This window comes from Pleuronectes platessa, chromosome 3, assembly GCF_947347685.1.
Source record: "Pleuronectes platessa chromosome 3, fPlePla1.1, whole genome shotgun sequence".
Lineage (NCBI taxonomy): Eukaryota > Metazoa > Chordata > Actinopteri > Pleuronectiformes > Pleuronectidae > Pleuronectes > Pleuronectes platessa.
The window spans coordinates 18,934,567-18,958,441 of NC_070628.1; the positions used below are offsets into that span (position 1 = coordinate 18,934,567).

General features: G+C 43.2%; 1 protein-coding gene across 1 annotated transcript in view; it reads left to right on the forward strand.

Moving 5' to 3' along the window:
- The first annotated feature begins 966 nt into the window (after window positions 1-966).
- Window positions 967-23,875, forward strand: part of LOC128437513 (zeta-sarcoglycan) — a 135,507-nt gene continuing 112,598 nt past the window's right edge. The window contains exon 1 of the mRNA XM_053419697.1: window positions 967-1,176. Coding sequence (XP_053275672.1) covers window positions 967-1,176 — 210 coding nt within the window. The remainder of the gene's footprint in view (window positions 1,177-23,875) is intronic.

Genomic DNA, 23,875 nt, shown 5'->3' on the forward strand with positions numbered 1-23,875 from the left:
TTGTTTGCCATCAAGCCTTGTTGGTGTCATCGTGTGCGAGGATATGGAGAGAAAGTATTGCAGGGTTGAAAAAGAATATCAACAGTGGCCGAGGTGTTAAGGTCATGCAGCCTCAGCAAGTAAAGACATTATGTGTGTGAGAGAGACTGATAAAAAGAGAGGGAGCGATAGGAAGTGAATTAGGGAGAGAGTTTGAAGTGGAGAGAGGAAGGTAAAGAGAGTGTGAGAGAGTTAGAGGAGGAGATCATAGAGATAGTAGTGCCTTGCAGCCAGTGTCCATATCTCTTGCCACCAATGACTCCTCCTGCTGCACTACAACTAATGGACTCTGTCCTCCTCTGCTGTCTTATCTGCCCCCTCTCTCTCTCTCTCCATCCTGGCTTTCTATCTCTCACTACTTGATGCCTGTGCTATCTCTCCACTTCGCCGCTCCACCTCTATATTATTTTTTTCCAGTCTCATGCCTTTTAGTTGCACCCTCACCCCTGCTCTGTCACCTCCCTCTCCTTCAATCTCTCATGCTTTGTCTCCTCCTCCATCATGTTCTGCTTAATATTCAACTGTTTAGAACAGTTTCCATTTTTCCCTTCATCACGACAAAAACCCGCAAAAGTTCATCCTCTCCTCTCTCTGCTTTATTTTTGGCTGCTCTGCAGACAGTTGCCTTCCTCTTCCTTTCTTTCTATACACTTTCCCTTAATGCTTGTCAAGCTTCTGTTCAGAGCTGAACAAACACAGATTTTCTGTTCAAAACGAGAAACTTATAGTCGGAAAAAAATAATTTTTTTATATTATTGGATATAAGTAACTTAACTAGGGTTAGTTGAGTGACACAGAATGTTCAGTTTCCCCTCAAATGACTTCACAGTGTTATGAAGATAAAATTCATCAGCATTAATTCTCAAATCTAAGATCTTTTATAAATGAGCCATGCTGACGTGTATTCGCCATATTTGTGTCTTTCAGATGACCCAGGAGCAGTACATCCTTGCAGCGCAGCCCAACCCGCTCCACCAACGGGGGGCGTCCATGTGCGGTGCCCAGGTTTACCCAGCAGTGGGGATCTATGGCTGGAGGAAGAGATGCTTGTACTTCTTCATCCTCCTCCTCCTCGTCACCATGATCGTCAACCTTGCACTGACCATCTGGATCCTCAAAGTCATGAACTTCACTCCGGTAAGAGGCATGTGTGTGTGTCTCTGTGTACTATGTGTCATTAAAATGCCAGGATGTTAAATGGGTTGATGTGAGGAAGTTATAAGTGGTGAGTTAAAAGGTTTGCGGTAATGCAATGTAGCATCAGTGATGATAAAATCCAGGGAGTGTGTGTGTGGGGGGGTGCGTGCGTGCTTCAATTATGTGTATTATATTTTGAGTCATGTCCAAATGACTGAATTACACACTGAGAATACCCTTGGAGTCTTTGTTCAATAAGAGGATGTTGACATCGTTCCTGCTGCTGAGCCTTTCTGTGTCTCCACTCCTGGTTCTCAGTGGCCTTGATTAAGGACTTCATCTTTTGTTCAGCGGCTTAAAGTGGTTTCTTTGGATGTTAAAAGCAGGGACACCATTGGATGTGTGAACTAGAGTTTGGTGGTTTGGCCTAAAATATATCTCATGGAGTACCATGAAAATGTTGAACCATTATTTTTAAAGGACCAAACATCCACCAAGTTGGCAGCAGATCTAGTCACAGATTCAGATGAGTGAAATAAGCAGGGTAGCATGATGAGGTAGAACGTGACACTGTTGTTACACGTCAGGGTTCTGATTCAAGAATGCAAACTTAGTTTGTTTCAGTAGCAGAATGTGGGCTCTTCTTAATGGAAGTATATCTGTTGATAGTTGGCTTTAGTTTCCAAAAATAGCAGAGCATGTTTGTTGTTTTCTAGACAATCAGATCCTTCCAATAGCCCAGTCCCTGTTTACTGACAGCTGGGCCCCAAGCTGTGTATTCTGTATTGTAAGTACCGCCTATCCCATTGTGCTTCTATAACATATCAATCATTTAAATTGTACAAATTGTTGTGTTCTTTACCCTAGAATAAGCCCTTTATATTTAAACATTTTATATTTACATCGGGAGTTGGTCCTCTCTACGGAGGCCACCCTGTTTTTTACAGTATCCTTTACTGGACAAACTAGCTGCAGCTGCAACATGATACTTCACCACTTTATGTAAATTAATCTTACACACTGAACCTTTAACCATTATATATTTGATGTGCCAGTTTGGTTTGAAATCCTCAGTTTAAACAAATTGCTGAAGGGCGACTGCACCGACCTGTTTTACTCCTCTGGGAAACACGGAAATCAGAGGAAACAGTTCAAGTATTCACAACTCATCTCAAAACCTGTTTTTATTCATTGACTTTTTGATGAAGCTGAATGTTGTTTATGTTCATATTTGATACATTCTTTTTTATTGCTCATACTTTATGATTTTAATGTATTTTTTCATCCCATCTTGTTATTGCTGTTGATGTCCAGACTGTGCCGCTTTGCTTTGTAAGCACCTTTTAGAAACCACTTTCGAGGCACAATGGTTTTGTGTGGAATAAAAATCATTTCACTTGACTGACTGGGGAAAAAGAAGCAGCAGTCAAACATTATACATACACGTTTGTAAATCTGGAAAAAAATTAACATTTTAGGATCCTGAACACACAGGATGATAAGACCAGCACTTTTAGGGCAAAAGAAAAGACGGATTGTTTTGATGTATCTCTAGTTGCCTCTGTATGTCTTTGTCTGTGCCTTTTTAAGTCGGCCTCTCTGAGCATGTCATCCACGGGTTATAGCACCCATATATCAAATATCCCATAATGCCCAAGGGGCTCAAGAAACTACTCTGTGATAGTATATATGCAAATGAGGCAGGATTTGACCTCTGCAAACCTCTGGTAAAGCCTCCTCGCATCACGCTGTATGTTTCAGTGAGCAACTTCAGAATATGGGGGAGGAATAAAAGAGAAGGGGAGGTGGGGGGAGCTGCTGAAGTATATGCCCGAGGGGAGGCAGCCAGCATTAAGTATAAAAGAGGAGAGGATATTTTATAGGCTATGTACCGGTTTGTGAAAAACAGATCTAGTGTAAGAGAGATCAAGAGGCAGGAGGAGTTACAAAGGCTCAGAGGAAGGAAATAAAGTGCCTGAACAGAAGTTAAGCAGATAATCTGTGAAGATTATTATAGATGTGGGTGTGAAACTTGTAGCAATATAAAATGAAACGGATGCAATTTATACAAATTTACAAACCTTGCAAATATATCATCTTAATAACCTCAGGATTGAAGCTGTTGATTTATCTATTTATTTTATGTGTTTATCTTTTTAATGTTATCCTTTGTTAACTGAATATATTGTTAGGCCTGTTGATTGTGATAGTCCAGGTATCAGTCTGATTGCTGTTTAGTGTTTTTGTCTGTTACTTAGTGAGTTATGTCTCTATAAAGTCATTTAAATGATATACATAGATCTTACCAATCACCATAAAATATGGCAGATATCAAATAAACTTAAAGTGAAGGTAGATTAGATCATGCGTTCATTTATATCCTTGATACAACAATGACCGTTTCTATCTTCAAAACAGAATATCCAAATCCAGCTCGACTGCATTGGTCGCTTGTATTCATTAATAACACGTGGAGCGTTGTATTGAAAGGGGAGGGGAACTCAGTGTTATTTTTATATTGTAATCATTTTAAAATCAGAGTGTTCTGGTCATAATCAGTCATATATAGATAATGACGAGCAGCATGAAAAAAGATCACAGCAGCCATAACAGAACCAACGCTTTCCTCTTTGCATCATGTTGATAAAGCCAGATTAAACATTAGTCATGGCCGTTAGGGTTCTCCTGCTAATTGAAAAGGAAATGAAAACATCCTGGAGAGTATACTTGACATTATTTTTTCTCCACTATGCAAATCATTTCCTGCTAATGCAGAATGACTTGCTCATCTGTCCCAAGTCATGGAGTCATTTTATTGTTTTGTTTCAAAGCCTCATTAATATCCCCTTCACTTTGATTGTCACTGCTTTACTACTTACATGAACAATTTAACCTCAATCTCAACTTTTCTGTCAACTCTGAGCCACTCGAGATCTTTCACACACATTAGTATGATGCAGCTGCACATGAAACATAAAGTAGCCAAGCGTCCAATTACTCTTGAACCTTTTTATTTTAGGCACCATGTGTTATCTCCCACTGTTATATCTACATTTATGTGAACCCACTTAGATTAAAAGTGAGACAGGGCAGGTGAAGTTAATATCGCAGTCTGTCGCACAGAATCAGATTCTCTCTGGGAAACGGATACATTTTGCGAGCTGCCACAGGCGACGTGATTAATGAAAAACACTGGATTCACCGTGTTTCTTCAAATTAAATATGCTGAAGCACAGAGTGTGAATAAGAGAAATTAAATGTTTGAATTAAATATCCCAAGAAAATGTTACTGTATGTAAAAAGAAAAAAAAATGCAGCGCTATGTTGAATTGTGAAACTAAATATTTCTTAAAAGACATCAATATCAATAGCTGAGACATTTCTCCAAAACAATGACTCAATTAGACACATCAGGCTTTAGAAAATGCCCCAAACTCTATATTTGGACTGCAGCAAATTCATTCAAATTCCAGCAGAGGAGCCACAATTTAAAATCAAGTTATAGAAAGTCCAAGGCATGAGGTGCAGCATACATAAAAATCTCTTTGGAGAAATTCAGTGTGGACTTTGTGAACCATTTATAAACATGAGTCGTGGAGCAAGCATCATAGCTACTTAAACCTTTTTGAACTCACATAAATGAGAGAAGAATGACTGGATAGATAAATATAATCCAGTGCTTTAACCTAAAGGAGGTCAGACTGATGTGGGAGAGCCTCGGCTCATGTTTTAAAAATACATTGTTTCAGATTAGCATTGCACTTCCAACAATATGTTGATTGCTAATGATAAAAAGTTTCATTAAAACATATATATTAATTTTAGTTGCAATGAGAGAATATGGACTGACTGCAGTATTGTAGAAAACAGAATGATGCAGAACAACACATTAATAATGCACTTGACCTCTCTCGGGCCTTGTTTTCTGTCTGCTGTCAGATTTAGACCTTGAAAGAGATATTGTGCAGACCGACTTCCTCTGTGTTATCCTGCTCCAGCGTCACTTCAGCTGTGAGTCCAGTGCCTAATAGTAGGGAGTTAGGACTTGTATATCACACAAAACAGATGAGTATGTTCTGTTGGAGAAGGGAAAAGGAAACAAAAATGTGGATTTAGAAAGACTGAAAAAGATTTGATTAGATTTGGCCTCTGGCGGACCCAAAGTGCAGAACACAAATGTAGAGTATATAAATGGTGTTGACATTTTTTTGACCACTACTGTTTATGCCACTATATGTAATGTTTATTATATCTGTAAATGAGAATAGTGCCTGTCTAATTCAACAGATACTCCCTTCTCTCTCTTAGCAGGAGCCAAGGTCAGGTTATAGATAAAGGGCCAACCAACAGTACATTTTAATGTCTACGCTCAGGGACTTTCATATGATGCCCCAGACAGAGAGGCACTAACTTCAACTCTTTTGTGTATTTAATCAGTGGCAAGACTTAAGGACACAATGTGATTTAGGAATCCATACTTTTAACTATCCAATAGGACACCTACATGTAACATAGAGAGGGACAGCAATTCTAGCCACGCATTGATGTGCTGTTAGAATGGATGACACAAGTAGAGGAAGGTATACTGGGAGGCTGTGGAAGACATCGTCAGACTTGGGGCTGACAGTTGCTCATGGTAACGTGTTAGCGTTTGTATATTGTTCCACCTTCTGGTCTCCTTGATGCATCAAGTCTACAATAAAAACCTTCTGAGGTTCTTCTTTCACCAGCTTCCAGAAAACTTCCATAACAGATGGTTCTAAAAATGTTTTGCTCAATTGGATGGAGCTGGAGTGGGCTGTTGCAGGCAGTGAAGTCCAGAAGGAAGGCAGACTGGTGGTGATCAGAGTGGAGCTGGTAGGCGGAGGCCCGGAGCAGATGAGGTTCCAAAAACAGGATGACACTGAGCAGCTGGTTCTGTAGCTAAAAAAGGAGCAAGGGATAAGTTGGCAGCAAAGCGAGGCTTAAAAAAATCATTAGAAGATACACGTTCCAAAAGCCACTCTGGTGGGAGGACAATCTGGCGAAGACAGGAGAGATGAGCTGGAGTTTTATAGACTGAGGAGAGGTGGTAAGGAGATGGAGCTCGGCTCTGAGGCAGTCCAGAGGAGGCCCCACCCAGCTCCAGGCAGACACACACACAAACGGAGAGAGAAGGACAAGACACACCGGGAGAAGGGAAAACACATGGAGAACACAATGAAAGGAAAGGGAGGCAGAAACCTGGACCTAACAGTAGGATGGGAGCAGATACATTGAATGGAGATTATTAGTGGAAGAAAACAGGCAGTGAATGTTAAAAAGAGCGGTTTAATTTGTGTCTATGATGTGTAGAAATGTGTGTGAACATGCACGCTTATTATCTCCTCCTCCTCTGGATCAAAATCGACTTGGGGTGGGGAGTCTAAAATCACTCTTTGTAGGAATGTCATAACAAACCATATCTTTTCATCACAAATTCCCACAGTGAATGTAGCAGTGGATAATGCAATGGATAAAACCCCATTCTACCTGCCCCATATGTGAGCAAAGGATGCAAGTGGTCATTTAAGCTTGAATTCATCACAACTAACAAGTGCTGACGTCCCAAAGGAATATGTGACCCAGCATCGGCTGCTGCGCTCGTTAAAGGAGCATACAGTCTCCACACACACACACAAGTGCGCGGGCACACACACACAGTAATATTTAGTAGAAGCTTCATCAAAAAATGTCACATAGCGGCTATATTTGCATTTCAAAGAATGCTACTGTTGTGTGTGTGTCTGCATTAAGCTGTAAATGCAACCTGGTAAAAAACAGTGGAGGATTGTGAAAAGATCCCCAGAATGGTGCTGTATAAGTTCTGCTGTTTCCGATCACTGTACATTGATAACGGCAAAAAGTGTCCATAATCAATCCGTCAACTCTGAATCCAACTCAGTTGAGGGGATGGATAACAGAATTACTATAAGTGTTACATTATAAATTGTTGAGTGAAAAAGAAGTGAGAATAGTGGGAGCTCGGCAGGCTTCACATGCAGTGGTTATATCACAGCTCCATCCTTTTGTGCCTGGATGTGAGAAGATGGTTTTGTAAGATCTCGGTTTCAGAATCATTACGGGCCAAGTTGCAATCAATGAGAGTGTAAGGGACATGTGATGCTTCCTGTGCTGCTCGTTGCGGCATTGCACCTATACACCTCTGATACCCGTGTTTCCATCAGGAACATCCAGCTGCTTCCAGCTTCTTTGCAGTGGCGTCCCTGAAAAGGATTATCACTATTATCATTGTAACTCAAAGGCAGGGGATATTAAAATACATACAAACACATACGCGACGTGGATGTGTGCTTCCTTCCTTTCTTTCTCATTTCTCATTTCAAATCAGACTAAAGGGCGTTTCTTCTTCTCCAGCTTCACGACTGTCATTTCAGTCGCCACCATTCAAATCATGGCTGCGGCATAATGACGGCCGTTCTCAAACTTTTGTTTTGTCTGCAGTTGCCAGATGCCATTCTCATTGTGATGGCGTGGAGAGAAAAAAAGAGATCTGCTTTTGAAGAGACAGCTTTGGCAGTAAATTGGAGAGGAGGGACGTGTGGGGAAAATAGTGTGTGTGTGTGTGTGTGTGTGTGTGTGTGTGAGAGGCAGAGAGAGAGTGACAGGGAGACTGAAAGAGGAAATACGTGTATGTGTTTTTTTGTGTGACAGCAATTATTCATCAATTGTGCATGCTGATGTGTGCCTGTGTTGGAGTGTGTGTTTGTGTGGTCATGCTTGTGTGTGTTTACCCATATTGCCGTGTGTGTGTGTGTATCCTACCCAAGTCCTATGGGGCTTTCACTACAGAGAAATTCGATTTCAGTTGTCACTCACCAATCAGTCTGCCTAATTCCTGGTTTGGACTAGACTGTGTGTGTGTGTATATGTGTGTTTGTCATCAATACCTGCTCCATCTACAATAGTAAACTCTTTATAACACAGCTTGTAGTGTGCTGTTCTGCATGCTGACTTCTTATAATATGTGTTTTTCTTTAAATTCTCCTCTTATACATTAAAGTAATAAAAACATATTTAATATATTAACATTGAGAATATTTTACCTCCACAATTTTGTTGTCGAGACTAAATGTCTCAGAAGAAATATTTGTATTTAACTTTGTGCAGTAACTTTGTGAACCTGTAATCCCTAACCACATTAAACCAATACCACATCAACGTGATAAATGGAAACACGATAAAACTGTTAGCGGTCTGTAATTTGCTTCTGTATTCTCACACACAGGTGACAATAGTAAAGTTCGACTGGCACTGTTTGAATATCCGCTTTTTATTTCTAAGTCCTGATTGGATGCCAATCAGATGGACCATAAAATAAAACTTTATTATTGAGGCACTTCCTAAATCAGAGTTACAAGGTGCTTTAAATACGATAAACCAACAATGGGGAAATCGATAAAAATGGCCAACATTAATTACCAGTGGGGTTTATGGCTGCAGAGTGTAGGTTTGCAGTAGGGAAATACAACAAGAATAAAACAGTTGAAAAACAAATCTGGCCTGTGAATAGCTTATTAAACTGAGCCAGTGTTCAGTGCTTCCAGAGCAATGGTTAAAGTCGCTCCCCGGCCTCCTTAACCATAACTCGGTCAGCAACGTTTAAAATGAACAATAAACAAACAATAAAACATGAAGACACATTTGGAACACAGACAATAGAAGTCTAGACAACGTTAAGTTTAAATAAATGAGTTTTGGCTGCTTTTTAAAGCCGTTGACACAGCAAGGAAGCGTGTTCCAGTGTCAGAAGACCTAAGTGACCTGCTGGTGATAGAGAGAAATTTTCAACCAGAGTCCAGCCTTTAACACAGAACGGGGTTTTCAACACCACGTGTGTATTATAACACAAAAGGCAGGAGGGGGTTTCAGGAGAAGGGGCTCTGTAAGGTGTGATGACGTTGTAAGTAAGAACGGGGGGGGACTGAATAGGGGCACACTGTATTCATGACAACAGGAGGGGGGGCAGTCTCCCACACCGATCTAGATATAACAACTTTGTGGTTCAGACTGTATTCACCAAGACAGAAAGGGGCTTACTACCCCAAATGTGTGTTTTCTTCCTTGAGAGGTAGAACCAGGTCAGATCATTAGAGATTCACACAGCTACCTGACCAGATTGTGCTCCATAATTTAGAAACACAACCACGGTTGGATGCTACTAAATCTATTATACCAATTAATTAAAAATTTTGAAAATACAAACTAGGCTGAACTTTTTTGAAAACCCTCACACCTACAATGATTTATAATGGCCTCACACATGCCTTTATAGGCTCTGAAATAAAACATGAATATGGACTTTTGCTTTCTCTGGCATTAAGTACATGATTCTGAAATGTGGAGTAACATTTACATGATGTTTTGTTTCTCTGCCTTTTCACTACCAACCTCCCAACAAAAGCAGGATTAACCATTCAGCTCAGTCCCCATGATGCCTTGTGGAGATTTGGGAGGCGTGTACACCAACTAGTCTGCGCTGCTTTCCATTACCCATAACACTTCAACGCATACAGACTCCAAATGTGTCTTCAGAGAACCAAAGCTCCACAAAAATAAGTTGTTTTCCCTGCAAACAATTGACTAAACCTTGTTTTTGCAGCATTTAGGATAATTTTCAATATTTGCCTCCATCTGAGCCTTTCCTATGGTTTTGGCTTATTGGCTAATTTTTAGATTCATAATGTTGCTTGGAGACCTCCTCAAATGTTGGGGTTTCTTACTAAATCATCTCAGCAAATATATATATATAAAAAAAAACTAGATAAAAAAGAGAAGCTAATTGAGTTCAGTGCATTTGTAAGGGCAGCACATTACCTTACTGAAAAACAAAATGCAAAGATATAATGACGTTTAATGACAGAGGAGATTAAAGGAAGAGAATAAGGAGAGATTCAGCTTTCCGCATGCAGAACAATCACTCGCTGCTGTTTAGCAGACAATCCGGGTTTGCCATTCCCTTCAGGCAAATACTGCGATAGGTACGCAATCTCAATTAGCGCTTGAGGTGCTCTTTGCTGTCACAGCTGCACTTTTGATTTATGTTGATGAGATGTGTATTTTTTCATAAACGCCTCGCCTGGGGTTGCTTTGTTTCTTTACAAATAAACAAATCTCGGTGACTGGTGTGGTGGAGAGAGGAAAACAAAAATAGAAGGATCGCGGCGAAGGAGGCAAGCAGAGAGGGATGGTGAATGATGCATGGGAGAAGACAGATAGGAACAAGGGGGAAGATGGAGTTAGAGAAGGAAGTGTGTGTGTGTGTTTGTGTGTTTGTATGTGCGTGTGTGTGTGTACGTGTGCGCAGTTTAAATAGAGTGTCCCATCATCCACGCTCAGCTTCTCCCTCCTGTCCTCTGCCTCTGGGGTCCTTAGGGACTTGGAGAGGTGTCTGTTTCACTGCCTCATGGATTGGAAGTGAATGGATGATGGGCTGGCAGAGACAGGCAGTGTGGAGTTTGATGTGTGGCCGTCTGAGTCACCTTCACTATCTTCCCGTCCAGGTCCAGGGCCACGGCCGCTGGATACCTATGGAACATGAACATATTTGTAGGTATATATTTAGTCAGTCATGCTGTGAATTGAAAAGACACACACAAACACGCACACACACACACACACACTTAAATACGCATGCACTTGTTAAATATTTGGTTTTATTTATTATTCCATGTAAACCCAGTGATAATACCTTGGGTTATTTATTGGACATAATAGGGAAATTATATTCTACATCACTTGATCTCTTAACGGGAGGTCACTGATTAATTTGAAGGTAATGAATAATAGTGCCGGATACAAATGTGGTCATTTAAATGCCAGTGTTTGATAAGTACTGTAAAATGCCCTAGCCAATATCATAAATTCAATCACAGCTCATTGTCTGTGTTAAAGTCTATAATATATTTCTAAACAGATCATCAGCACTGCATGCACTTGGTTTAAGGGTCTCAGTGTTGTAACACTCATGTCACATTTACTGTTTATTTATTTTGTTTTTTTTAATTAGAATGCAATATGAGCTCCGGAACCTCGTCTAGACCAGTCACCGTCATTATGGCTGTTCACACATGCACTCTCACACGCACATCTGCCAGCACGCGCGCGCACACACACACACACAGACACACACACACACACACTTTTCTTACTTTGTCAGTAACAGTGCTGACCTGTGGTGATGGGAGAGTCCAGCGTGAAATACTCTGTCCCCCTGTGTCTCTCACACACACACATACACACACACAAGCACACACACACACGCACTTTGGAGAGGGGTTAATGTGTCTTATCCATCAGACTCAGAGTGCTGACACACCTGATGTTAATCGCTTGAGTGGTCAATGCACACAGACCCACACTCACACAGACCCACACTCACACACACGCACACTCACACACACACACACTCAAACCCATATGGTACCTGGGAGACGTTAAGAATCGCTGGTAGTTGAACATGCAATAGATCTATACACAATTAAACATACAGGGGGTAAGTGTATTAATGCTGCTTGAAACAGATTATCTGACTAATTTGTCAAACTACTGATGTAAGTAGATCAATGCCGTCAATTAGAACAGGAGTCTTTTCCTCATGAGGTAATTAAGTTCTAATCAGAACGTGGCGTTCAGGATTCTCATGGGAACATTGAATTTTCACAAAGTGTCACTTTTCCTTCATTTTAAGCCACTGAGCTCAGTGATGTTATAATATGATTGACAGATTGAAGAACCTTCTGGTTCTGAAGCTTGATCCTTTGATGTTCAGCCTGACGTGGCTGTAATAATCATCATTCCTGCGGTGGTGTTGGAGACAAGTCAGACGTGCGCCTCTTGCAACCACAACAATACAATATGCAAACACGTATGTGGTTTCAGTGAGGTTTTAACTGGCATGTTGAGATTTATCATATCACTGGATCCACGATGAGGTTGCAGCTTCTGCTAGAGAACTAGAGTTATCATTTTGGTTACAAAAGATGGCTTGAAATTACTGAAGACTATGGTGAGTTGCACGGCTCACAATTTTATATCTTTTGAGAAACATTAAGCTGTGGATGAACATTTTAATGAGCTTATCTCCATATCGTTTTTTGTGTCCTACAGCACCTGCACAGGGACCCACACATACATAGACACACAGGTGTGACACAATATGCGTCATATAGTTTTGCTCTATAGCCTGAATTTGCCCATAGTTTTCAAGCTGGAAACACATGTGATGAGATCGTATGAGCATCCTGGCCAAACACACCCGCAATCAAATTTGAAACAAGACATCACAGCACCACCCACATGGTTTGACTTAGGAGTGAGGGAAGGATGCATCGGATCTATATTGACAAAGAGAAAAGATAAAAACAAAAGGCAGAAAATGAAGGAAACTGTCTCTGTGATTTCCACTTTAAATTATTGTCTGCAAATAACAAAGATGTCTTTTATAGCGTCAGCAAAATTTTTGTTTAAACTCACTGAGACAGGCAAGAACTTTAACATTAAATCACTTTGATGTGTATTTTTATGCACAGACCTCAGGGTATTTTTATGTGTGTGTGTATGTGTGGGTAAGACAACAGTTGTGTCGGGGAGTATATGTGACAACTAAATCTGAATCAGTCAGCACTTTAGCCCTATTATTTCCAGTGGCAATATGTCAAATGATGATAAATAAGGAACACACACACAAACAGCTGACTGCCTGCCTGTTCGTACAGCTCCATAAGCTCCAGTGTGTGTATGTGCGTGTGTGTTTTTGTAGCAGGGGGTGTAAGTGTGTCTGTACTGTATATGTGTGAAGGCAAAATGTCCATCAGTCAGCAGTTTTAGCTTTGTTATCTCCGCCGGCACTCTATCAAAGATATAAACAATGATAAATAATGAACACACAGTCAACCTTATAGTGTGTGAGTGTGAGTGTGTGCGTGTGTGTTTGAAGGGTGACCAGTTACTTTGTGTTTAGACAATCAAATGGAACATTTGTTTGAAAATGTCTTTTGGGATTTGGGGAATATATATGTTTATTTGTATGTGCCCGTGTGTGCATGTGTGTGTGTATGTGTTTGTACAAAGATAGATTTTTTTTGTCCATTAAATGAGAGGCCTTAAAGTTAAATCATTCTCAAAATAATCCCTGCTGAGCGGGCGTCTTCTCTGCATGGTGGCTCCAATTACCATGCATTTTTCATTTACATTTTTGCATAGCTCCCGTCATCATACATATCACATAGTCCCCATTTGTTAGCTTTTGCTGGAGCAGACAAAGCAAGCAGATGGTGGTGGAGGAAAAGAGAATGATGACATTAAAGGGAGCGGATGAGATGAACATTTCTCGTGCACGGTCTTTACATTCGCCCTGATATGGATAATGACTCCTGTGAAGGCCACAGAACACACAGATGCACTTAGTGCTGTAGTTCGGCTTCTAGACTGAGGTAATACACAGAGATGCTGCCTTATACTCCTTTTAAGATAGACCCTCGATGATGACCCTCAGTTCAAAGCATTCGGTTGCTGCTCTGACTCATGCTCGCTGAGTTAAAATGCCCAAGTGAGTACTTGAGTTAAGGAAACTCTCGCCTCAATTTTCTTCAAGCCGCAATTCTGCTGGAGACCTGTGAGATGAGGTGAGATGATGGTTATGTGTTGTGATCACAACGTCTTCAACACTACTACAATGGAAAAGAGAGGTAAAAGCTTTCACAGAAAAAACTTATACAGTTGAAAAAAGTAAAGACTTTATAGAATATGATGCATTGCTTTCGATTAAGCCAACCTATATAACATGATTATACTAGGGACGGCTGACGCTCTATTCACTTCCCTCATCAGTAATGAGTCTAGCAGCTTTTGCAGCATCATTATGTTGTATTAGCTTTATTTCTGCTTTGCTATGTCTTGATGTTAAAATAAGACAACATGCGTCTCTTTCTTCTCTGTTTTTTACTTTTCTCCCTTTTTCTATGAAATAATTGAATCTTATAATTGAAACGTCCCTCTGGCCGATCAAATCTAGCATCTGCCATCAGTCAGTCGGTTTCTGAGTGATTCACGAATATCCCCCCCCCATTATTAACTGACGGAGGAAAAATAATTCTAATTTAAAGCATGTTCTTGGTGATAGTGTTTTTACCATTAACCTGATTAAAAAAAAATGATGACTTCTCCACAACCACAATAGCAAATATACCATAGTTACCATGGCAACACATTATGGTACACTGATGGTACAGTCCTATTGGTCGCATCCAAAGGTATGGACAATCTATTTTTTGGACTTCAAAAATACTTCTCAGGAACGTGTTGCTGAAGTGTACGTGGCTATCTTCAGAGGGATGGATGCTATCTGACAAGTTCACGTCACCCTGGTTGTCTCTTAACAGTAAATACCTCTAGGCCAGTCCAGCATTGCATTTCATTCTTTACCTAACAGCCATTTATAAACATTTAAAATATGTGATTAACCTCTTAACCTCCATCTTTAACATAATTTGAAACATAGTACAAACTAGAGTCCTTTAATTGTTTGAATAGCCTTTGGATATCAGCCTTACTCCACAAAGAGTTAAAAATGTATTCTCTGCTCATTTATGCATATAATGATTTGTGGAGGAGATGAAACTTTAATGACCCCCGTGGGGGAATATGATTGTTGTGGAGGCAAATAAGATACAGCAACACAAAAGACCAGGTTATAAATTAGAATACAGCGGTTGAGGTGATGTCAAACATAACAAAGCAGACAATTACCACACTCCAGCATATTCATCGCAGTCATGTATAATGCTGTGTATGGACTATGGTGTTATAATATACCACCACGTTACAAATAATGTGTGAACATCAGGCTATTGAAATATATGGAGTATTTTTTTTTTTTTGTAATAATGTGGCAAGACAAGGAAAGGCAGAGACGCAGGTACTGTTTACTGTGGTTTATTCAGTAACAAGGAAGAACTTCACATGTTCCCCATACGGGAAGTATATATAGCTACAGCCTCTAACATTACCCATCAACCCACTGGGTGAGAGGACACACCCCTGAGTGCACGCCACACAGCCCCCCCCCGAACACCCAGAGGGAGAAAAAAAAATGTGACAAAAGTCAGTACCTCTCAGGGGGTTTAACGAGGCGACCATAACGGCTACGCCGACCCCCGTCCGCAAACGCAGGGGTGGAACAGGCAGAAGGGACATCATTTACAACAGGCACAGGATCAGGAGGCACAACTGGAGAAAACAACACAGGGGTCTTAGAAGGGGGGCGACCACGACGGGGAACCCGGGCCGGTAGCACCTCTTCGCCGGCCAACAGATGAGCTGGCTTAAGCCTGTCTAACGAAACGCGCTCCCTGCGCCCGCCCATGTCCAGAATGAAACTTTTAGAACCCGCCTCTAACACTCTAAACGGGCCGTCATACGGGGGCTGGAGGGGAAACCGGTGAGCATCGTGACGCACGAAAACAAACCGAGTGGTCGCGAGATCCGTTGGCACGAAAGACCGAGGAGAAAAATGATGCACGGGCACCGGTGCACAAGCGGCCTGTGACGCAGGACGCGCAACAGGAAACGGAAAGGGGGCCGAGCTCTGAGGCAGAAACTCCCCTGGGACGCGGAGCGGCTGACCGAGCACCAACTCTGCAGGCGAGGCATCCAGGTCAGCCTTAGGAGCCGAGCGCAACCAGAGCATCACCCACGGCAACCGATCCAACCAGTTCGCGTCTGAGAGCGCAGCCCGCAATGACGCCTTAAGCGACCGGTGAAAACGTTCACACAAGCCGTTAGCCTGGGGGTGGTAGGCAGTGGTACGGTGAACCTGTGTGCCCAGAGACTTTGCTAGCGCCGACCAGAGATCTGAAATGAACTGCGGGCCTCTGTCAGAGGTGATATCAGACGGTGCACCAAAACGTGAGACCCAAGCTGAAAGAAAAGCGCGTGCCACGTCCGCAGATGTCGTGGAAGACAGAGGAACCGCCTCTGGCCACCTAGTGGTCCGATCTACCATGGTAAGGAGATGTGTAAAACCCTGGGAAGGGGGAAGAGGCCCCACAAGGTCGATATGCACATGATCAAAACGCTTGGCCGGAATCAAAAATGGCTCGAGGGGCGCCCTAGTGTGCTGGTGAACTTTTGCGCGCTGACACGCCACACATGTGGCCGCCCACTCTTTGACCTCTTTGCGAAGGCCAGGCCACACAAACTTCGAAGACACCAACTTCACCGACGCCCGGACACCCGGATGAGAAAGAGAGTGCACCATATCAAAGACCCGACGGCGCCAAGCAACCGGCACCACCGGGCGGGGGCGGCCCGTGGAGACGCAAAGGAGGGCAGGCCCACCATTTTGCACCACTGCCTCCTCCAGCTCCAGACCGGTACTCGCAGCTCTCAGTGCAACGATACCCGGGTCCCCAGGTTGATCGGCAGCCAGTGCTGAAAAATCAACCCCAAGATGCACAGGGCACACCAGCACCCGCAACAGGCAGTCCCGCCACATGTTGGATGTCCGTTGTGAATTCGGAGATCGCCGCTAGATGGCGCTGCTGGCGAGCAGACCATGGCTCTGTCACCTTCGCCATAGCAAACGTCAATGGTTTGTGGTCAACATAGGCTGTGAAAGGGCGGCCTTCCAGCAGGAAACGGAAATGACGCGTAGCCAGGTACAACGCTAACAGTTCCCGGTCAAACACGCTGTATTTTCGCTCACTGTCTCGCAAACCGCGGCTAAAAAATGCAAGGGGCTGCCACGCACCCGCAACACGCTGTTCAACAACTGCACCGACAGCCACATCCGAAGCATCGGTCGTGAGGGCGATGGGCGCCCGAGACGCGGGGTGCGCCAGAAGCGCAGCGTTAGCCAGGGCAGCCTTAGCCCCCTCAAAAGCCTGGATCCTCACAGGGGTCCAGTCAACCTGTTCCTTGGCTTTCTTAAGCTTCAAAGCACCATACAATGGTTGCAGGAGTTGGGCCGCACGAGGCAAGAAACGATTGTAAAAGTTTACCATGCCCAAAAACTCCTGTAGCGACCTGACCGAGACCGGACGGGGAAAATCCGCAACTGCATGCACCTTCGAGGGCAAAGGAACCGCACCCTGCGACGAAATGCGATGGCCCAAAAAGTCTATGACAGACAGCCCAAACTGGCACTTGGCTGTGTTGACAATGAGACCATGTCCATCAAGGCGCTGGAAAACCTGCCTAAGGTGCGACAAATGCTCATCAACCGACGGGCTGGCCACCAAGATGTCGTCCAAATAGACGAAAACAAACGCGAGGTCACGTAACACCGAGTCCATCAAGCGCTGAAACGTCTGCGCTGCGCCTTTAAGGCCGAACGGCATTCGCAGGAACTCGAAAAGCCCAAATGGTGTAATGACTGCAGTCTTGGGCACGTCCTCTGCCCGCACAGGCACCTGATGATAACCTCGCACCAAATCGATTTTAGAAAAAATTGTCATGCCCGCCAGACGAATCGAAAAATCCTGCACATGCGGAATGGGATAACGGTCATGGGCCGTAATGTTATTTAAACGGCGGAAGTCACCGCACGGCCGCCAAGACCCATCCGCCTTGGGCACCATGTGGAGCGGCGAAGCCCACGGGCTGTTGGACCGCCTAACGATCCCCAAACGCTCCATGGTAGCAAACTCCTCCTTCGCGGTGGCTAACTTCACGGTGTCGAGGCGACGCGAACGTGCGAAAACGGGCGTACCCGCAGTGGGAATGAAATGTTCCACGCCGTGTTTAGTAACCGCGGCAGAAAATGCGGGCGTTGTCAGCGAAGGAAATTCCGCCAGTAAGCGCTGGAAGACATCCTTTGACGCCGCGAAATTAGCGTGTGTTAACGGCCCGGGTCCCCCTGTCTGACACGGAAAAGACGAAAAAGACACAGCATCAATGAGCCTGCGATTAGCTACATCCACTAACAACCCATTAGTGCACAGAAAATCTGCTCCGATAATAGGAACCGTAATGAAAGCTACAACAAAGTCACACAGAAATTTGCGTCCATTGAAACACACAGTCACAGACTTGGTACCAAACGTCTCTATAGCCGAACCGTTAGCCGCTGTCAGACGCGGACCACTGCCACAGGCCGAGAGGTCCGTAGCTGCAGGAGGGAGAAGGCTCTTCTGCGAGCCGGAGTCCACCAGGAACTGATTACCTGATATGGAGTCATGAACGAACAGCAGCTCCTCTTGCTCGCCAGCGCCCACGGCTGCTACCGAGCGCCGGCTCTTCCGTTTCCCGGTGCCTCGAACGCGCACGGAGGAACGCAGCGGCGCGCCTTGCTGCCGAAGCGCTGATGGAAGAAACACAGCTGGCCGCGCTGTCTGCGGGTGGAAACTGCAGCCGTCAATGCCGGAACCTCATCCTCCAACGTCGGCTGCAAGGACTCCACGGCCACACTCTGCACGGAGACGTTCCTCGAAGTCAGCAGGATCCGGTCCGCCTGCTCAGCCAATCCACGGAAGTCGCCGGCCGCCAAACAAGAAGAGTTGGCGAGGGCTGCGCGCACCTGCCGCGGAAGCTGGCGCAGAAAGATGTGCGGGAAAAGGAAACCATCCTCCTCGGAGCCCAGCAACGACAGCATCTCGTCCATCAGGTCCACTGCCGAACCATCGCCCAAACCGGGAAGCGACAGTAGCTTGTCCGCTCTCTCCGCGGCTGACAAGCTGTAGCGCCGGAGGAGAAGCTGCTTGAGGGCGGCGTACTTTCCGCGCAGCGGCGGGGCTCGCAGGAGCTGCATCACGCGCCGGGTGGATTGCTGGCCCAAAGCCGCGACCACCAAAAAATACCTGGAGTCGTCTGCCGTTACTCCTCGCAGATGGAAAAGAGCCTCGACGTGCAGAAACCACGGCGCGGGGTCGTTCTGCCAAAACTCCGGCAGTTTAACGTGCTCCGCGGAGTTGGTCGGTCGCGGAAGCTGCGGCGCCATGGTCGTTGTGGAGACACGGTCCACGGACGCCGGGGAGGAAAATACGTCTTCCCCCGATGAGGAAGGGACACTATCCTCCTCTACCTCGAACATGTCCAAAACAAAAGGGGTCACCAATGTGGCAAGACAAGGAAAGGCAGAGACGCAGGTACTGTTTACTGTGGTTTATTCAGTAACAAGGAAGAACTTCACATGTTCCCCATACGGGAAGTATATATAGCTACAGCCTCTAACATTACCCATCAACCCACTGGGTGAGAGGACACACCCCTGAGTGCACGCCACAATAACAGCATTTATTGAGCTATTGAATGGGATCAGGTGTAAGGCTGCGGAGCCTCCAAAATCCAAGAATCACTGTGAGATGAAGGAATGAATAATTTCTGCAACAGTAATGGACCAAGCTCCAGTATTACAAATCACTGCCTTTCCACCGTAATAGCCTTCACCCAGTTCCATGAATTACTTGCATAGTAAAAAAAAAAATCCACTAATAATACTCCAAGACTAGTGCATGGGCTCTGAGGTTACCCTTTTGGGTGTAATGGTTCACTACTGTACTTAGTCAACCGTGCATGCAATAATGTACAAAAAGCTATTACAGCCAAAACACTGGAGCTTGCTCTTTTCTTATGGTGGCATAATGTTTCCTTTCAACTTAGGATGAGTGATGTACAAATATGGCAATTTGGAATCTGCACTGTGCCATCTCCATGTCATTACAAAGCTCAGGCCCACACGAAAAATGCATTTAGAGCTATAGAACTTTCCACCTTACCCACTAAGACCACCTATCCATAATCTCTACCGCTTTTTTCATTGAGGGTGGAGCTGGATCATATCCCAGGCTGCCACTGTGCAAGTGGCAGGGTTCAAGTGGGATCTGTTGCCAGCGATACGCAGGGTCGACATATAGAGAAAAACAACCGCTCACTCTCACATTTAAACTGACGGTCAATTTAGAGTCTGCAAATAACCTGCATGGGTTTGGCCTGGGGAAATACCAACAGGAAGTATGAGGACAAACAAGAAGACAGACACTGTTTACTTTCAACTGATTCTTTAGTCTTTCACTTTTCCAGTTTTTTATTATACATTTTTTGGGGATCGAAAGCCTATAATAACAATTTATAGGCTTTCGATCCCCAAAAAACATAACATATATATAATATGTTTCTTCTGACCATAGAGTATTGTCATTCTCCAGCACTGAAAGTCTGGGAAAGTCAAATGTATTGTGATTCTTATTAGTTAATGTCCATAATTTCTGCATTTGTACCCTCTGCAGTGTTGGTTCTGGTACAATCGTGGGATTTAGGGATTACCTTAATCAATGTATGAGCTAACTCACTGGCAGATCCCAAACTTTTTGTATTTCTGTCATGTTTCACTCTGTATGATTTTCTTCTTTTTACCCTTCATGTCCTTTGATTTCTGTCTTTGTTCTTGCAGTGAGGAGCCTTACACAATGATCCTTGGACTTAAACTGCGTTTGTAATGATCATTACTTTTTTTTTTACTTTCCATTGTTTTAATTTTGGTGCTGCTGCAATTCTTTGATACATAAGAGTTGCACACATAAGAAAGAACATGTGTGCAACTAGGTTACTGAACACACCCAGTAGTAGTGCTTTTCGTCAGATGCCTCTGCTCTATTTAAAAGGACCCTTCTACTTAAAAGCATTCAGTTTAAAAAGCATTATTGTTTTCATTGTACTGAGTGACTTTGTAAAAGTGCACAGCCGTATTGTGTCATATTATACTGTTGAGGTGAAGGCACAAAAACCTCCAACATTCATATTACACATACCCTTCCCACTCATAATTTCCCACTATACATCGTGATAAGTAGTATTCAACCGATTGTCACCAACCAAAGCAATATCTACCATCAGGCATTGTACAGCCCGACCTGCCTTACAAATGTAAATACAAGTAGAGCATAACAGCACAAATCCATTCAAACAAGTTTGAAATACTTAAAGTTTAAATTGTGTGTAATAATCCCGCAGCAGTGAAGTCATTACCAGCGCAGAGACGATGTGTAAAATTGAGACCGAAGGATTTTTCTTTCTTTTCCCAATGAGCTCAATATATAGTCCTTATATAGAAGTCACTATGAGGTGAAGTAGTGGTTAATGAATGAGTGGGTGATTTCAGACCCAGCCTTTGTAATAAGAGGACACTTGCTTGATTGGTTGTCATATTTTGTAATATCGCACATGTGTTTGTGTGTGTGTGTGTACAGGACATTGTTGCACAAGTGTAAAGACAGTGTATTTCAATGCTGTCACCAGCTGTGACAGTGACACAGCAAAGCAGTCCACTGCTTTGTCATCACTCGTCCTGCCTGTGTGTGTGTGTGTGTGTGTGTGTGTGTGTGTGTGTGTGTGTGTGTCGGTCTTCACTCACAGCGGCATCTCCACTCTTCATGCAGCAGTGATGTTGTCCTGAGTCCAGCAATCTTTGTGCAATAAGTAATTGAAGAATTTCCTCCAAAATGCTGTGCAGCCAATTTTGAAAAATATTACCTGATGTTAATTTTCCAATATTTCATTGTGGTATGTGATTGCTTTCTCTGAAAAGTCTTTACTAAGCAAAGGTCTAAAGATGGGGAATTTGTTTTCACTTCTCTGCAGCTCCTTGACAGTTTGTGATCTCTTATGGTCAGTGTTAAATTCGTTTTTTTTTCCTTTCAAATGATACTTGGCTGCTTTAAAAATCACTGAAAAGCGAAATGATCCAACTACTTTGATTAATCATGATGTTATAAGTCATTTGATAAGCCTGGATGACAAATGAGTACATATTTGCTCATTTTTCTAGTCATTTATGAAAGTAAATAAAACCTTTTCAGGCAGTTATTTTTTGTGGGCCATCAGAGGAAATAATTTGTCAGCCTGAACTGTTGGACAGTGTGATGAGCATCAGTCAGCTGATTTAATGCTAATCAAAAAAATCTGGTTGCAGCTCACCTTCAAAGGATGAGCAGTATAGATAATGAATGGATGTTTGTAGCCTCATCACATATACATATACAACTTGGATGTGTCAAAGCTGTTACACATGGAGGATTGTGGTCACATTCTGATGAAGTTGGCTTTAAAGTCATTTACTTGAATTTTGTATTTGATATTTGATCAAAGCCAGAGGCGCTATGTTTTATAATTGTCAAGATGTTTTTTTGAATAGTCAAAGGTCAAGGTCAGTGTGCCCTCACAAAAAAAACAACATTTTGAGCAAATTGATAATAAATGTTTAACATGTCAGAGGACAACTATGATGTGAGTTTTGGGGTATTCTCTCCAGTTTTAATTAATTTTTCATTTTGACTGAGAGACTTTCCCCAGTGCAACTCGACTGCTTGGCCGAAGCAAACAAGAGCAAGCTGCTTATTCTGTTTCACTCTTTACAACACTTTTCATATTACAGTAGCGCTGGCCGACAAAATAGTTTTAGACGTACGGCTAAGTTGCAGACTTGGCTGTAAATATGCCTGGTGCTGATTTTAAACACAACACAAACTATAGTTGATGTAGCTTTGGATAATCAAGCTTGTCTTGAGATCGTTCTGGCATACCGAGAGAAAAGGTGCTATAGCCATGCGTGGGATAACAAGAGCCATCTCATATATATTTGCATAAACACAAATAAAAAAACACACTGAGGCAAAGAGCCTTGACCTACACAAAGTGAGATAAATAATTTGCTGCACTTGTAATTTTTATACATGGGTTTGCTTTCTATGGCTTTCCTCTTGCTCTCAACCACTTTATTAGACCCCTACTTTATGTACGCACCACTTCACCTCTCCCACACTCTCTTCTTTTCCTCCTTCCCCTTTTTTCCAGGCCCCCTGTGTTGTTTTATGCCTCACTCTTTTGTTCTTGTCTATTGATGCTGCAGTTTCCATACAGCTCTTGTAGAAAATGTGGGTGCACTTGTGTGTGTAGGATAGATTGCCAGACTTCTTGTCAAAAGACATGGGTGATTTCCTGCTCCTCTCCCAGTTGTTCCTCCTCTATGGGACAAAGAAGAGGATGAAGGGGGTGTTTTATTTCCCTGTGAGATGCCCTCTTCTGGTGGATGAGAGGACTGATAAATGAGATGACAAAGATGATGGGTTGATATGAGTGGGAAATAAAGAACAAGAGAAGGCAGTCGTGTGTGGGGGGGGCAGGTTTACATAAGAAGAGGAAGCGGGAGGAGATGAGAGACAAAGAAAAAGAGGGAAAGAGAGCTAAACATAGCAGAGGATACAAGAAAAATAGAGAATGGCGGAAGTGAAGGGAACAAATGGTAAATGGGGGGTGAGGAGATGAGGGTAATGAGGGGAGATGAAGTGATGAGAGGAAGAGGAAGAAAGTTATAAAAGTGATGATCTGATTGTATCTCTTCTATCGATGGAACAAGCCCGGTGAGGAGATTACTAAGTATTTGATTTGCTCTGTAGACAATTTCCTCTGTGCTTACTTTGTCATACACACACACACAGCTCGAAAAGTACATTATTGCACATCAGCAGCTTGTTATTGCCATTATTATGTGGCTCACATTTTTAAAAGGGAAGTTGTACTGTATTAGACACTGTGTAAATCCAATACGGAATTGATCACGGCATTGGGCCCCTTTTTAAAATGGCAATTTTGTTCCAAGTGGAGAGAAGCCAAAGCAACTAAAGAGGTAAAACAATGGCCTCCTCCCTCAGATTTGGGGTTATTC